The sequence below is a fragment of the Zonotrichia albicollis genome, chromosome 24, assembly GCF_047830755.1.
Source record: "Zonotrichia albicollis isolate bZonAlb1 chromosome 24, bZonAlb1.hap1, whole genome shotgun sequence".
NCBI lineage: Eukaryota > Metazoa > Chordata > Aves > Passeriformes > Passerellidae > Zonotrichia > Zonotrichia albicollis.
This window is the reverse complement of record NC_133842.1, coordinates 80,900-94,232: the sequence shown is the minus strand read 5'-3', so window position 1 is coordinate 94,232 and position 13,333 is coordinate 80,900. Positions and strand designations below refer to the sequence as shown.

Here is a 13,333-nt window from a genome sequence, read left to right as displayed (position 1 = left end):
TTCCTTGGGTTGGGTTGGGTTGAGTTCATTGAGTTGAGTTGAGTTGAGTTTCATTGGGTTGAGTTGGGTTGGGTTGAGTTTTTTGAGTTGGATTCCGTTGGGTTGGGTTGGATCAGGTTGAGTTGGGTTGGCTTGGGTTTATGTTCATTGAGTTTCGTTGGGTTTCATTGGGTTGGGTTCCTTGGGTTGGGTTGGGTTGAGTTGAGTTGGGTTGGGTTGAGTTTTTTGAGTTGGATTCCGTTGGGTTGGGTTGGGTTGGGTCAGGTTGGGTTCCTTGGGTTGGGTTTCATTGGGTTGGGTTGAGTTGGGTTTGGTTGGGTTTTTTGAGTTGGATTCCGTTGGGTTGGGTTTCATTGGGTTGGGTTCCTTGGGTTGAGTTGGGTTGGGTTGGGTTGTGTTGGGTTCCTTGGGTTGGGTTGGGTTCCTTGTGTTGCCCAACCCATCGGCGTTGGCGGCGCCATCGTCCCGTTCCCACCGCGCCATCACCGACCGGCGCGGCCGGTATTGATTACCTCACCAATGACGTCATCAAAGACACAGTGACACAATCAGTGACCTCATCAATGACCCAATGATGTCATCACTGCCCCCATCAATGACCTCATTGATGACCTCATCGATGACCCACCCACCCCATTGCTGACCCGGCTGTGTCATTGATTACCCAATGACGTCATCGATGACACAATGAACTCATTAAAACCCCAATCAACGACCCAATGGCCTCATCGATGACACGATGACGTCACTGATGACCCAATGATGTCATCGATGACCCAACCACCCCATTGATGACCCAATGGCGTCATCAATACCGCATCGATGACCCTTTGACGTCATCAATGACCTCATTGATGTCCGCATCAATGACCCGGTGACGCCATCAATGACCCGATGACGTCATCGATGACCTCCCCATCCCCCACTTAGATTTCCCGCCCCGCCGGGGCCCCGCCCCCCCCGAATGGCCCCTCCCCCACCCCCCCCAGGGACCATCCCCAACAGTTCAGGGGGAGGGGCCTCCCCAAAGCCCCTCCCCCTTCCCGAGCCCCGCCCCCTCCCAAGCCCCGCCCCCCGCGCTCGTGGTCTGTGATGTCTTTGCTACGAAAGCCATTGCCAAAAACGCAGCCGGCTCCGCCTCTTCTTCCTCCCCGCCCTCCTCATCCTCGACGGAATGGGGAAAATTCCGCCCAAAAAGGGGAAAACCTAAAAGGTGAAAATTCCACCCAAAAAAACCCCGAAAATTCCGCCCCTAAAACGTGAAAATTCCACCCAAAACAAAGGCAAAGATTCCGCCCAAAAAAGGCAAAAATTCTACCCGAAAAGGTGAAAACCTAAAAGGTAAAAATTCTGCCCAAAAGAAGCAAAAACTCTGCCCATAAAAGGTGAAAATTCCACCCAAAAAAAGGGCAAAGATTCCGCTTAAAAAAGGCAAAAATTGCTCCCCAAAATGGTGAAAATTCCACCCCTAATGGTGAAAACCCAAAAAGTGAAAATTTTGCCCAAAAAAGGCAAAAAATTCCACCCGAAAAAGCAAAACTTCTGCCCAAAATTTCCCCGTTTTTTGGACACAGTTTTCACGGGTTTGGGTGGAATTTTCATGATTTTGGGCAAAAATTCCACCCCAAAAAAGGTGAAAATTCTGCGCAAGAAGGCGAAAATTGCACCCTGAAAAAGGCAACGAATCTGCCCAAAAATGGCACCAAAATTGCGCCCAAAAAGGCAAAAATTCCACCCAAAACCAGGAAAATTCGGCGGAAAAAGGTGCAAATTCCCCAAAAAGCTGAAAATTCCACCCAAACCCAGGAAAATTCGGTGGAAAAAGGCGCAAATTCCCCAAAAAGCCGAAAATTCCACCCAAAACCAGGAAAATTCGGTGGAAAAAGGCGCAAATTCCCCAAAAAGCTGAAAATTCCACCCAAACCCAGGAAAATTCGGTGGAAAAAGGCGCAAATTCCCCAAAAAGCTGAAAATTCCACCCAAACGCGCGAAAACCCAAAGGGTGAAAATTCCATGAAAAGATGCAAATCCCCAAAAGGCGCAAATTCCCCCCAAAACCGTGAAATTTCCCCAAAAATTTGCGCACTTGGACGCAGTTTTGGTACAAAGTGTATTGTGGGGAGGGGGCGTGTCCCGGGTATGGTAATGAGGGGCGGGGTCAGGGCTCGGGCAGCTCGTCCATCAGGAGGTCGCGCTGGAGGCTCTCGAGCGCCGCCGGGCTCAGGCGATGAACCTCCAGCCAATCGCGGAGCAGCGACGCCGACAGCGGCGCCGCCTCCTGCGGGCTGGGGGCGGGGCCACAAGGGTGACGTCAGAGGTGGGGACACGCCCACCGGGGGGGAGGGGCCAATGGGAGACAAGGCAACCCAAACAAACCCAACCCGACCCAATGAAACCCAGCCCAACCCGACCCAACCCAACCCAATGGAACTCAATAAACTCAACCCAACCCAACCCAACCTAACAAGACCCAACCCAACCCAAGTCAACCCAATGGAATTCATTCAACCCAACCCAATGAGACCCAACCCAACCCAACCCAACCCAATGGGAACCAACCCAACCCAACTCAACCCAATGGAACTCAATAAACTCAACCCAACCCAACCCATCCCAACGAGACCCAACCCAACTCAATGAAACTCAATAAACTCAACCCAACCCAACTCAATGGGAACCAACCCAACCCAAGTCAACCCAATGGAACTCAATAAATTTAATTCAACTTGACCCAACCCAACCCAACCCAACGAGACCCAACGGAACTCAATAAGCTCAACACAAGCCAACAAGACCCAACCCAACCCAACCCAACCCAACCCAAACCCAATAAACTCAATGAGACCCAACCCAACCCAATGGAACTCAATAAACTCAACCCAACCCAACCCAACCCAAGTCAACCCAATCGAACTCAATAAATTTAATTCAGCTTGACCCAACCCAACCCAATGAAACCCAACCCAACCCAACCTAACTCAACTCAATGGAAGTCAATAAATTTAATTCAACTTGACCCAACCCAACCCAACGAGACCCAATGGAACTCAATAAACTCAACCCAACCCAACCCAATGGGACCCAACCCAACCCAATGAAATTTAATAAATTTGACTCAACTTGACACAACCCATCCCAACGAGAACCAACCCAACCCAACCCAATGGAACTCAATAAACTCAACTTAACTTGATCCAAGTCAACCCAACTGAACCCAACCCACCAAAGTCAACCCAAACCCAATAAACTCAATGAGACCCAACCCAACCCAATGGAAATCAATAAACTCAACCCAACCCAACCCAACCCAATGGGACCCAACCCAACCAAGTGAAACTCAATAAATTCGACTCAACTTGACCCAACCCAACCCAATGGAACTCAATAAACTCAACCCAACCCAACCCAACCCAACCCAATGGGAACCAACCCAACCCAACCCAACCCAACCCAACCCAATGGAACTCAATAAACTCAACCCAACCCAACCCAACCCAACTCAACCCAATGGAACTCAATAAACTCAACCCAACCCAACCCAACCCAACCCAATGGGAACCAACCCAACCCAACCCAACCCAACCCAACCCAATGGAACTCAATAAACTCAACCCAACCCAACCCAACCCAACCCAATGGGAACCAACCCAACCCAACCCAACCCAACCCAACCCAATGGAACTCAATAAATTTAATTCAGCTTGACCACACCCAACCCATCCCAATGAGAACCAACCCAACCCAACTGTACCCAACCCAATAACGTCAACCCAAACTCAATAAAGTCAATGAGACCCAACCCAACTCAATGGAACTCAATAAACTCAACCCAACCCAATCCAACCCAACCCAACCCAATAAAGTCAACCCAAACCCAATAAACTCAATGAGACCCAACCCAACCCAATGAAACTCAATAAACTCAACCCAACCCAACCCAACCCAACCCAATGGGAAGCAACCCAACCCAATGAAACCCAACCCAACCCAACCCAATGAAACTCAATAAACTCAACCCAACCCAACTCAACCCAATGGAAGTCAATAAATTTAATTCAACTTGACCCAACCCAACCCAGTGAGACCCAACGGAACTCAATAAACCCAACCAGACCCAACCCAACCCAACCCAACCCAACCCAACCATCCCCCCCCCCAGGCCCCGCCCCACCTGTCCTTGGCCTCGCCCACCATGTCGAGCGATTGGCTCAGGAACTCCTCCAGGTCGAAGCCGACGCCGTAGCCGGCGCCGCTGCCCTTGGGCGTCACCGGGAACACCGGCGGCAGCGGATCCTCCACCTGCCCAAACGGGGGCGTGGCCTTACCCGGGGGGGCGTGGCCACACCAAACCCCGCCCACTCCCCCTCCAAACCCAGCCCCGCCCCCTCACCTGCGACCGCTGCAGCTGCTGCGTCACCGTGGCCACGTCCGCGGGCTCCGCCCACCCCGCGGGGCGCGGCCACGCCTCATTGGGCGGCGCCGGGCAGGGGGGCGGGGCCTGCGGGCGGGGCTGGGCGCCGTCGGCCATCTTGGTCCAGCGCTCCAGGAGGTGCCGGTCGTCGTCGGTGAGGACGAGGCCGCTGAGCCCCTCCCCCCGGGGGCGTGGCTCGCGGCGCTCGCGCTCGCGCTGCTTCTTCTCGCGCTCCTTGGCGCGCTCCTGCCGGCGCCGCCGCTTCTCCTCGCGCTCGCGCTGCCGCTCCGCCGCCGTCACCGGCTTCCGGCTCTCGGGCGCGTCCGGCGCCGCGCAGGGCGGGTCTGGGGGCGGGGCCAAACGGGGAGGGGCCAAGGGGCGGGGTCAGTGGGGGTGGGCAAAGCAATGGGAGTCAAGGCAAGGAAACGCAACGGAACTCGATTGGGTGAATCCGAATGGACACGACCCAATGAAAGTCGGGCAGCTCAACTTGGGGTAACTCAACCCAACCCAACCCAATGCAACCCAACTGAATAAACTCAACTCAACCCAACTCGAGTTAACTCAATCCAATTCAACCTAATGCAACCCAACCCAACCCAACCCAACCCAACCCAATGCAACCCAACTCAACCCAACTGAATAAACTTAACACAACCCAACTCAAATTGAGTCAACCCAACTGAACTCAATGAACCCAACCCAACCCAACCCAACCCAACCCAACTGAATAAACTCAACCCAACCCAACTCAACCCAATGCAACCCAACTGAACTCTATGAACCCAACCCAACCCAACTGAATAAACTCAACTCAACCCAACTCGAGTCAACCCAACTCAACCCAATGCAACCAAAGTGAACTCAATGAACCCAACCCAACTTGAGTCAACCCAACCCAACCCAACTGAATAAACTCAACACAACCCAACCCAACTTGAGTCAACCCAACTCAACCCAACCCAACCCAACTGAATAAACTCAACCCAACCCAACCCAACTTGAGTCAACCCAACTCAACCCAACCCAACCCAACTTCAGTCAACCCAACTCAACCCAATGCAACCCAAGTGAACTCAATGAACCCAACCCAACCCAATTCAATTCAACCCAAATCAATCAACTCAACCCAACTCAACCCAATCCAACCCAACCCAACTTGACCCAGCTCAAATTGAGCCAACTCAACCCAAACCAACCCAACCCAACCGACTCAACCCAATTGACCCAACTCAACCAAACCCAACCCAACTCAACCGAACCCAACTCAACCCAACCAATCCAATCCAGCCCAACCCAACCCAACCCAACCCTACCCACCCCCCCCACCTTTGCTCTTGTTCCTCATGGCCGATTTCAGCAGCGCCGCCTTCAGCGCCGCCTTGGTGTCGTCCGAGATGGCGCCGTCCCTCTTGGGCGGAGCCACCGCTGGCCCCGCCCCCGCTGTTTGCCCCGCCCCCGCTGTTTGCCCCGCCCCCGCCGGCTCCGCCTTCACCCGCGGCGACTCCATTGGACAGTCGGGGGCGGGGCCCGGGCTGGGCATGTCCACGTCGGCGCACGGCGGCCATGTTGGATCGCCGGCATTGACCACTCTGAGCTCGACGCTGACCCCGTCGTTGACCTTGCTGACATCAGCGCCGGCCCCGCCCCCCGGCGCGGGCGCGATCTGCCGCCGGATGCCGTCGCGCCGCGCGTGGAAGTCGGCGATCTCGGCCACGATGGCCGCCTTGATCTCCTCCTTGGTGAGCGCCTGGCGCTCGAAGGCGAAGTCGAAGGCGGGCACGCACTCGGGCTCGTCCTCGGGGTCGTGGTACTTGGCCAGGAAGGGGTGGCGCAGCGCCTCGGCCACGCCCACCCGCTCGCGCGGGTCGAAGCGCAGCATCCGGCCCAGCAGCGCCAGCGCCGCCGGCTCGGCCTCGCCGAACAGGCTCTCCCAGGGCACCGGCGGGCGCGGCGGCAGGCTCTGCACGTAGGCGCGCACGCGCTCGGCGCCGATGGCGGCCATGACGCCCGGCGGGGGGCGTGCCCAGCACCGCCATGATGAGCTGCAGCTGGTGCACGTAGTTGCGGCCCGGGAAGAGCTGCCGGCGCCCGAGCATCTCGGCGAAGATGCAGCCGACCGACCACATGTCGATGGCGCGCGTGTAGCGGTGCAGCGACAGCAGCAGCTCGGGCGCGCGGTACCAGCGCGTGGCCACGTACTCGGTGAGGAAGGGCTTGGCGTGCCGCGCGTCGGCGCCCAGGCCCCGCGCCATGCCGAAGTCGCCGATCTTGAGCTCGCAGTTCTCGTTGACCAGCAGGTTGCTGGGCTTGAGGTCGCGGTGCAGGACGTTGGCCGAGTGGATGTACTTGAGGCCGCGCAGCAGCTGGTACAGGAAATAACGCACGTGCTCCAGCGTCAGCGGCTGCGAGGAGTGGATTATCTGGTGCAGGTCGCTCTCCATGAGGTCCAGCACGACATAGCTGGGGGGGAGGGGCGGGCGAGTCAGACAAACTCAACTCAACTCAACTGAACCCAACTGAACCCAACCCAACTCAACCCAACCCAACCCAACCCAACCCAACCCAACTCAACTCAACGGACTCAACCCAACCCAACTGAGCCCAACTCAACCCAACCCAACTCAACTCAATGAACTCAACCCAACAAAACTCAAGTCAACCCAACCAAACCCAACCCAACCCAACCCAACTCAACTCAATGAACTCAACCCAACTAAACCCAACTTAACCGAACCCAACTCAACTCAATGAACTCAACCCAACTCAACTCAACCCAACCCAACTAAACCCAACTTAACCAAACCCAACTCAACTCAACCCAACCCAACCCAACTCAAGTCAACTCAACCCAACCGAACCCAACTCAACTCAATGAACTCAACCAAACTCAACTCAACCCAACCCAACCCAACCCAAACCAACTCAACTCAACCAAACTCAAGTCAAGGCAATAAACCCAACTCAACCCAACTCAACCAAATCCAATAAATTGAAGTCAACCCAAACTCAACCGAACCCAACCAAACTCAGTTCAACTCAATGAACTCAACTCAACCCAACTGAATCGAATTCAACAAACTGAATTCGACGCAACTCAATCCAACTCAACCGGACTCAACCCAACTCAACGCAACTCAAACCCAACCAATCCAACTCAACGCAACTCAATGGACTCAGCCCAACCCAACTCAACGTAACTCAATCAAACCCAACCAGTCCAACTCAACCCAACTCAATGGACTCAACCCAACCCAACCCAACCCAACCGAACTGATCCCAACTCAGCAAACTCAACCCAAGTCAACCCAGTCAAACCCAACAAAATCAACCCAACCCAACCCAACCCAACTCAACAAACCCAACCAAAGCCAACTCAACTCAACCCCACCCCCTCCCAGGCCCCGCCCCCCTCCCCGGCCCCGCCCCCGCAGGCCCCGCCCCCGCTCACACGTTCCGGAACTCTCCGTAGGGGCCGCTGGGCCGCAGGATGTCCTTGATGCCGATGATGTTGTCGTGCTTGAAGTGCTTGAGGATCTTCAGCTCCCGCAGCGTCCGCTTGGCGTTGGTGACCACGTCGAAGGCGTTGGGGATCTTCTTGATGGCCACCTGCTGGCCTGGGGGGCAGGGGCGACCAGGTGTGACAGGTGTGTCACAGGTGTGACCAGGTGTGACCAGGTGTGTCACAGGTGTGACCAGGTGTGTCACAGGTGTGCCCAGGTGTGTCACAGGTGTGTCACAGGTGTGCCCAGGTGTGTCACAGGTGTGCCCAGGTGTGTCCTAACCCACCCAGGTGTGCCCAGGTGTGTCACAGGTGTGACCAGGTGTGCCTGGTGTGTCACAGGTGTGTCACAGGTGTGTCACAGGTGTGTCACAGGTGTGTCACAGGTGTGTCACAGGTGTGCCCAGGTGTGTCACAGGTGTGACCAGGTGTGTCACAGGTGTGTCACAGGTGTGCCCAGGTGTGTCACAGGTGTGCCCAGGTGTGACCAGGTGTGTCACAGGTGTGTCACAGGTGTGTCACAGGTGTGACCAGGTGTGTCACAGGTGTGCCCAGGTGTGACCAGGTGTGCCCAGGTGTGTCACAGGTGTGACCAGGTGTGTTACAGGTGTGTCACAGGTGTGTCCTACCCCACCCAGGTGTGACAGGTGTGTCACAGGTGGGACCAGGTGTGACCAGGTGTGACCAGGTGTGTCCAGGTGTGCCCAGGTGTGTCACAGGTGTGACCAGGTGTGTCACAGGTGTGTCACAGGTGTGTCACAGGTGTGTCACAGGTGTGACCAGGTGTGCCCAGGTGTGCCCAGGTGTGTCACAGGTGTGTCACAGGTGTGTCCCAGGTGGGACCAGGTGTGCCCAGGTGTGACCAGGTGTGTCCAGGTGTGTCACAGGTGTGTCACAGGTGTGTCACAGGTGTGCCCAGTTGTGTCACAGGTGTGACCAGGTGTGTCACAGGTGTGTCACAGGTGTGTCACAGGTGTGCTCAGGTGTGCCCAGGTGTGTCCTAACCCACCCAGCTGTGTCCAGGTGTGTCACAGGTGTGACCAGGTGTGTCACAGGTGTGACCAGGTGTGCCCAGGTGTGTCCTAACCCACCCAGCTGTGCCCAGGTGTGTCACAGGTGTGCCCAGGTGTGTCACAAGTGTGTCACAGGTGTGTCACAGGTGTGCCCAGGTGTGACCAGGTGTGTCCTAACCCACCCAGGTGTGCTCCAGGTATCTCCAGGTGTGTCCCAGGTGTGACCTAAGTGTCTCTTCCCTGTCTCAGGTGTCTCCAGGTGTGTCCCAGGTGTATCCCAGGTGTGTCCCAACCTCACCAGGTGTGTCCCAGGTGTCTCACCTGTCTCAGGTGTCCCCCAGGTGTGTCTGACCTGTTCCCAGGTATCTCAGATGTATCCCAGGTGTGCCCCAGGTATGCCCAGGTGTGCCCAGGTGTGTCCCAGGTATCTCAGGTGTATCTCAGGTGTATCTCACCTATCCCTCACCTTTCCCAGGTATCCCAGGTGTGCCCAGGTGTGTCCCTCACCTGTCCCAGGTGTCTCACCTATGTCCCGCCGCCGTGCCGAGCTGACCACCCCGTAGGTGCCCGTCTCGATGACCTCGTGGTGCCCTCAGGTGTGCCCAGGTGTGTCCCAGGTATCTCAGGTGTATCTCACCTATCCCTCACCTGTCCCAGGTGTATCTCAGGTGTACCCCAGGTGTGTCTCTCACCTGTCCCAGGTGTGTCCCTCACCTGTCCCAGGTATCTCAGGTGTATCCCAGGTGTCCCCAGGTGTGCCCAGGTGTGTCCCAGGTATCTCAGGTGTATCTCAGGTGTATCTCAGGTGTATCTAACCTGTCCCCAGGTATCTCAGGTGTATCTCACCTATCCCTCACCTGTCCCAGGTGTATCCCAGGTGTATGTCAGGTGTATCTAACCTGTCCCCAGGTATCCCAGATGTACCCCAGGTGTGTCCCTCACCTGTCCCAGGTGTGTCTCACCTGTCCCCAGGCATCTCAGGTGTGTCCCAGGTATCTCAGGTGTATCTCACCTATCCCTCACCTGTCCCAGGTGTCTCACCTGTCCCCAGGTATCTCAGGTGGGTTCCCAGGTGTGTCCCTCACCTGTCCCAGGTATCTCAGGTGTATCTCACCTATCCCTCACCTGTCCCAGGTGTGCCCAGGTGTATCCCAGGTGTGCCCAAGTGTATCTCACCTGTCCCCAGGTATCTCAGATGTGTCCCAGGTGTGCCCAGGTGTGTCCCTCACCTGTCCCAGGTATCTCAGGTGGGTTCCCAGGTGTGTCTCAGGTATCTCAGATGTGTCCCAGGTGTGCCCAGGTGTGTCCCTCACCTGTCCCAGGTATCTCAGATGTATCCCAGGTGTTCCCAGGTGTGTCCCTCACCTGTCCCAGGTGTATCTCAGGTGTACCCCAGGTGTCTCACCTGTCCCCAGGTGTATCTCACCTGTCCCAGGTGTGTCCCTCACCTGTGTCCCGCCGCCGGGCCGAGCTGACCACGCCGTAGGCCCCGGTGCCGATGGTCTCGATGACATCATGGTGCCCCCAGGTGTGTCCCAGCCCCACCAGGTGTGTCCCTCACCTTTCCCAGGTATCGCAGGTGTATCTCACCTATCCCTCACCTGTCCCAGGTGTCTCACCTGTGTCCCGCCGCCGGGCCGAGCTGACCACGCCGTAGGCCCCGGTGCCGATGGTCTCGATGACCTCGTAGTCGTCGCCCACCTCGAAGGTGACGTCGAGCGCCCGCGAGCGGAGCAGGGCCAGCGGCCCCGGGGGGTCCCGGGGGGGCTCCTCGGCCTCGCCCATCGCACCTGGGCAGGTGGGCGGGGAGAAATCACCTGAAATTCACCCAAAATCACCTGAAATTCACCCAAAAATGACATTAAATGGACCCAAAATTGCCTGAAATGGACCCACGGGGGCTCCTTGGCCTCGCCCATCGCACCTGGGCAGGTGGGCACACCTGGGAGGGGCAGGAATGGCCTGAAATGGGCCCAAAATCCCCTGAAATTCACCCAAAAATGACTTTAAATGGACCCACGGGGGCTCCTCGGCCTCGCCCATCGCACCTGGGCAGGTGGGCGCACCTGGGAGGGGCAGGAATGGCCTGAAATGGACCCAAAATCACCTGAAATGGACCCAAAATCGCCTGAAATGGACCCCAAATCGCCTGAAATTCACCCAAAATGACATTAAATGGACCCACGGGGCTCCTCGGCCTCGCCCATCACACCTGCCCAGGTGGGAGTGGAAAAATCACCTGAAATTCACCCAAAATCGCCTGAAATTCACCGAAAAATGACCTGAAATGGACCCAAAATGACCTGAAATGGACCCCAAATCGCCTGAAATTCACCCAAAATGACATTAAAGGAACCCACGGGGGCTCCTCGGCCTCGCCCATCACACCTGGGCAGGTGGGGGCACCTGGGGGAACCCAAAATCACCTGAAATTCACCCAAAATCGCCTGAAATTCACCCAAAAATGACATTAAATGGACCCAAAATCACCTGAAATGGACCCAAAATCACCTGAAATTCACCCAAAATCGCCTGAAATTCACCCAAAAATGACATTAAATGGACCTAAAATCACCTGAAATGGACCCAAAATCACCTGAAATTCACCCAAAATCCCCTGAAATTCACCCAAAATGACATTAAATGGGACCCATGGGGGCTCCTCGGCCTCGCCCATCGCACCTGGGCAGGTGGGGGCACCTGGGGGAACCCAAAATCGCCTGAAATTCACCCAAAATCGCCTGAAATTCACCCAAAAATGACATTAAATGGATCCATGGGGGCTCCTCGGCCTCGCCCATCGCACCTGCCCAGGTGGGAGGGGAAAAATCGCCTGAAATTCACCCAAAATTGCCTGAAATTCACCCAAAATGACATTAAATGGACCCCAAATCACCTGAAATTCACCCAAAATGACATTAAATGGACCCACGGGGGCTCCTCGGCCTCGCCCATCGCACCTGGACAGGTGGGGGCACCTGGGGGAACCCAAAATCACCATAAAGGGACCCAAAATCACCTGAAATTCACTCAAAATTGCCTGAAATGGACCCAAAATCGCCTGAAATTCACCCAAAATCACCTGAAATGGACCCAAAATCGCCTGAAATTCACTCAAAAATGACATTAAATGGACCCACGGGGGCTCCTCGGCCTCGCCCATCGCACCTGGACAGGTGGGGGCACCTGGGGGAACCCAAAATCACCTGAAATTCACCCAAAATGACCTGAAACGGACCCAAAATCGCCTGAAATTCACCAAAAAATGACATTAAATGGACACCAAATCGCCTGAAATTCACCCAAAAATGACATTAAATGGACACCAAATCGCCTGAAATTCACCCAAAAATGACATTAAATGGACCCAAAATCACCTGAAATTCACTCAAAATGACATTAAATGGGACCCACGGGGGCTCCTCGGCCTCGCCCATCGCACCTGGACAGGTGGGCGCACCTGGGGGACCCAAAATCACCTGAAAGGGACCTAAAATCGCCTGAAATTCACCCAAAATTGCCTGAAATTCACCCAAAATCGCCTGAAATTCACCCAAAATGACATTAAACTGACCCAAAATCACCTGAAATTCACCCAAAAATGACATTAAATCACCATAAATGGACCCAAAATCACTTTAAAAAAATCACTTTAAACGGACCCCAAATCTCCTCAAATGGACCCAAAAAATCACCAGAGAGGCACCAAAAATGACATTAAATGGACCCAAAAATCACCTGGAAGAGTCCAAAAATCACCGAAAAGGGACCCGAAATCCCCTTAAATCGTCCCAAAATGTCCTTAAAGGGACCCAAAATCACCTGAAATGGACCCAAAACCCCCTTAGAGGAACCAAAATCCTCTCCAAGGGTCCCGAAATCTCCTTAAATTGACCCAAAATCAACTGAAAGGAACCAAATTCCCCTAAATTGACCCGAAAATCACCTGAGGGGCCCCAAACCCCTTTAAATTGACCCCAAATCCCCTAAAATGGCCCCAAAATCACCCGAGCGGGACCCGAGAACCCCAAAATTCCCTTAAAGGCGCCCAAATTCCCCTAAATTGACCCAAAATCGCCTCAAATTGACCCAAAACCCCCCGAAATGGCCCCAAACCCCCTCGCCCCCCCCGCCCCCCCCATTGGTCGCTCCCGTTGTTCTCCCGTCCCCCCCCCCCGGGGGTCGCGGTGGGCGGGGCCGTTGCCATGGCGACCGCCCCGAGCCGCGCTCACCGCTCCCGCCGAAACCCGGAAGTGGCTCCGCCCCGGGCCACGCCCCCCTCTCCGTGGTTTGATTGGAAGAACTTCCGGCTCCTCTCGGTGGTCTTGGAGGACTTGCTGCTTGTCTCTGGGGCATTTCCGGTTGTTTTCCGGGTTTTCGCTATGATTTCCGGTTTGACTCTGCGGT

The 13,333-nt window shown here is 55.4% G+C and overlaps 1 protein-coding gene and 1 long non-coding RNA gene across 2 annotated transcripts; both read right to left on the bottom strand.

Annotated features, from left to right (window-relative positions):
- Positions 1–2,096: 2,096 nt before the first annotated feature.
- LOC141731601 (mitogen-activated protein kinase 7-like) lies at positions 2,097–13,307 on the bottom strand. The gene is given in 8 exon segments (XM_074557988.1): positions 2,097–2,285; positions 4,172–4,299; positions 4,391–4,755; positions 5,741–6,357; positions 6,359–6,874; positions 7,863–8,028; positions 10,546–10,743; positions 13,159–13,307. Coding segments are annotated over 8 exon segments (2,241 nt in total). The 5' UTR covers positions 13,283–13,307; the 3' UTR covers positions 2,097–2,158.
- LOC141731604 (uncharacterized) lies at positions 11,144–11,602 on the bottom strand. Its single transcript, XR_012583639.1, has 3 exons — positions 11,502–11,602; positions 11,417–11,458; positions 11,144–11,208 (listed from the first exon to the last, which is right to left on the bottom strand). It is a non-coding gene; the product is annotated as an uncharacterized LOC141731604 (long non-coding RNA).
- Positions 13,308–13,333: the final 26 nt, after the last annotated feature.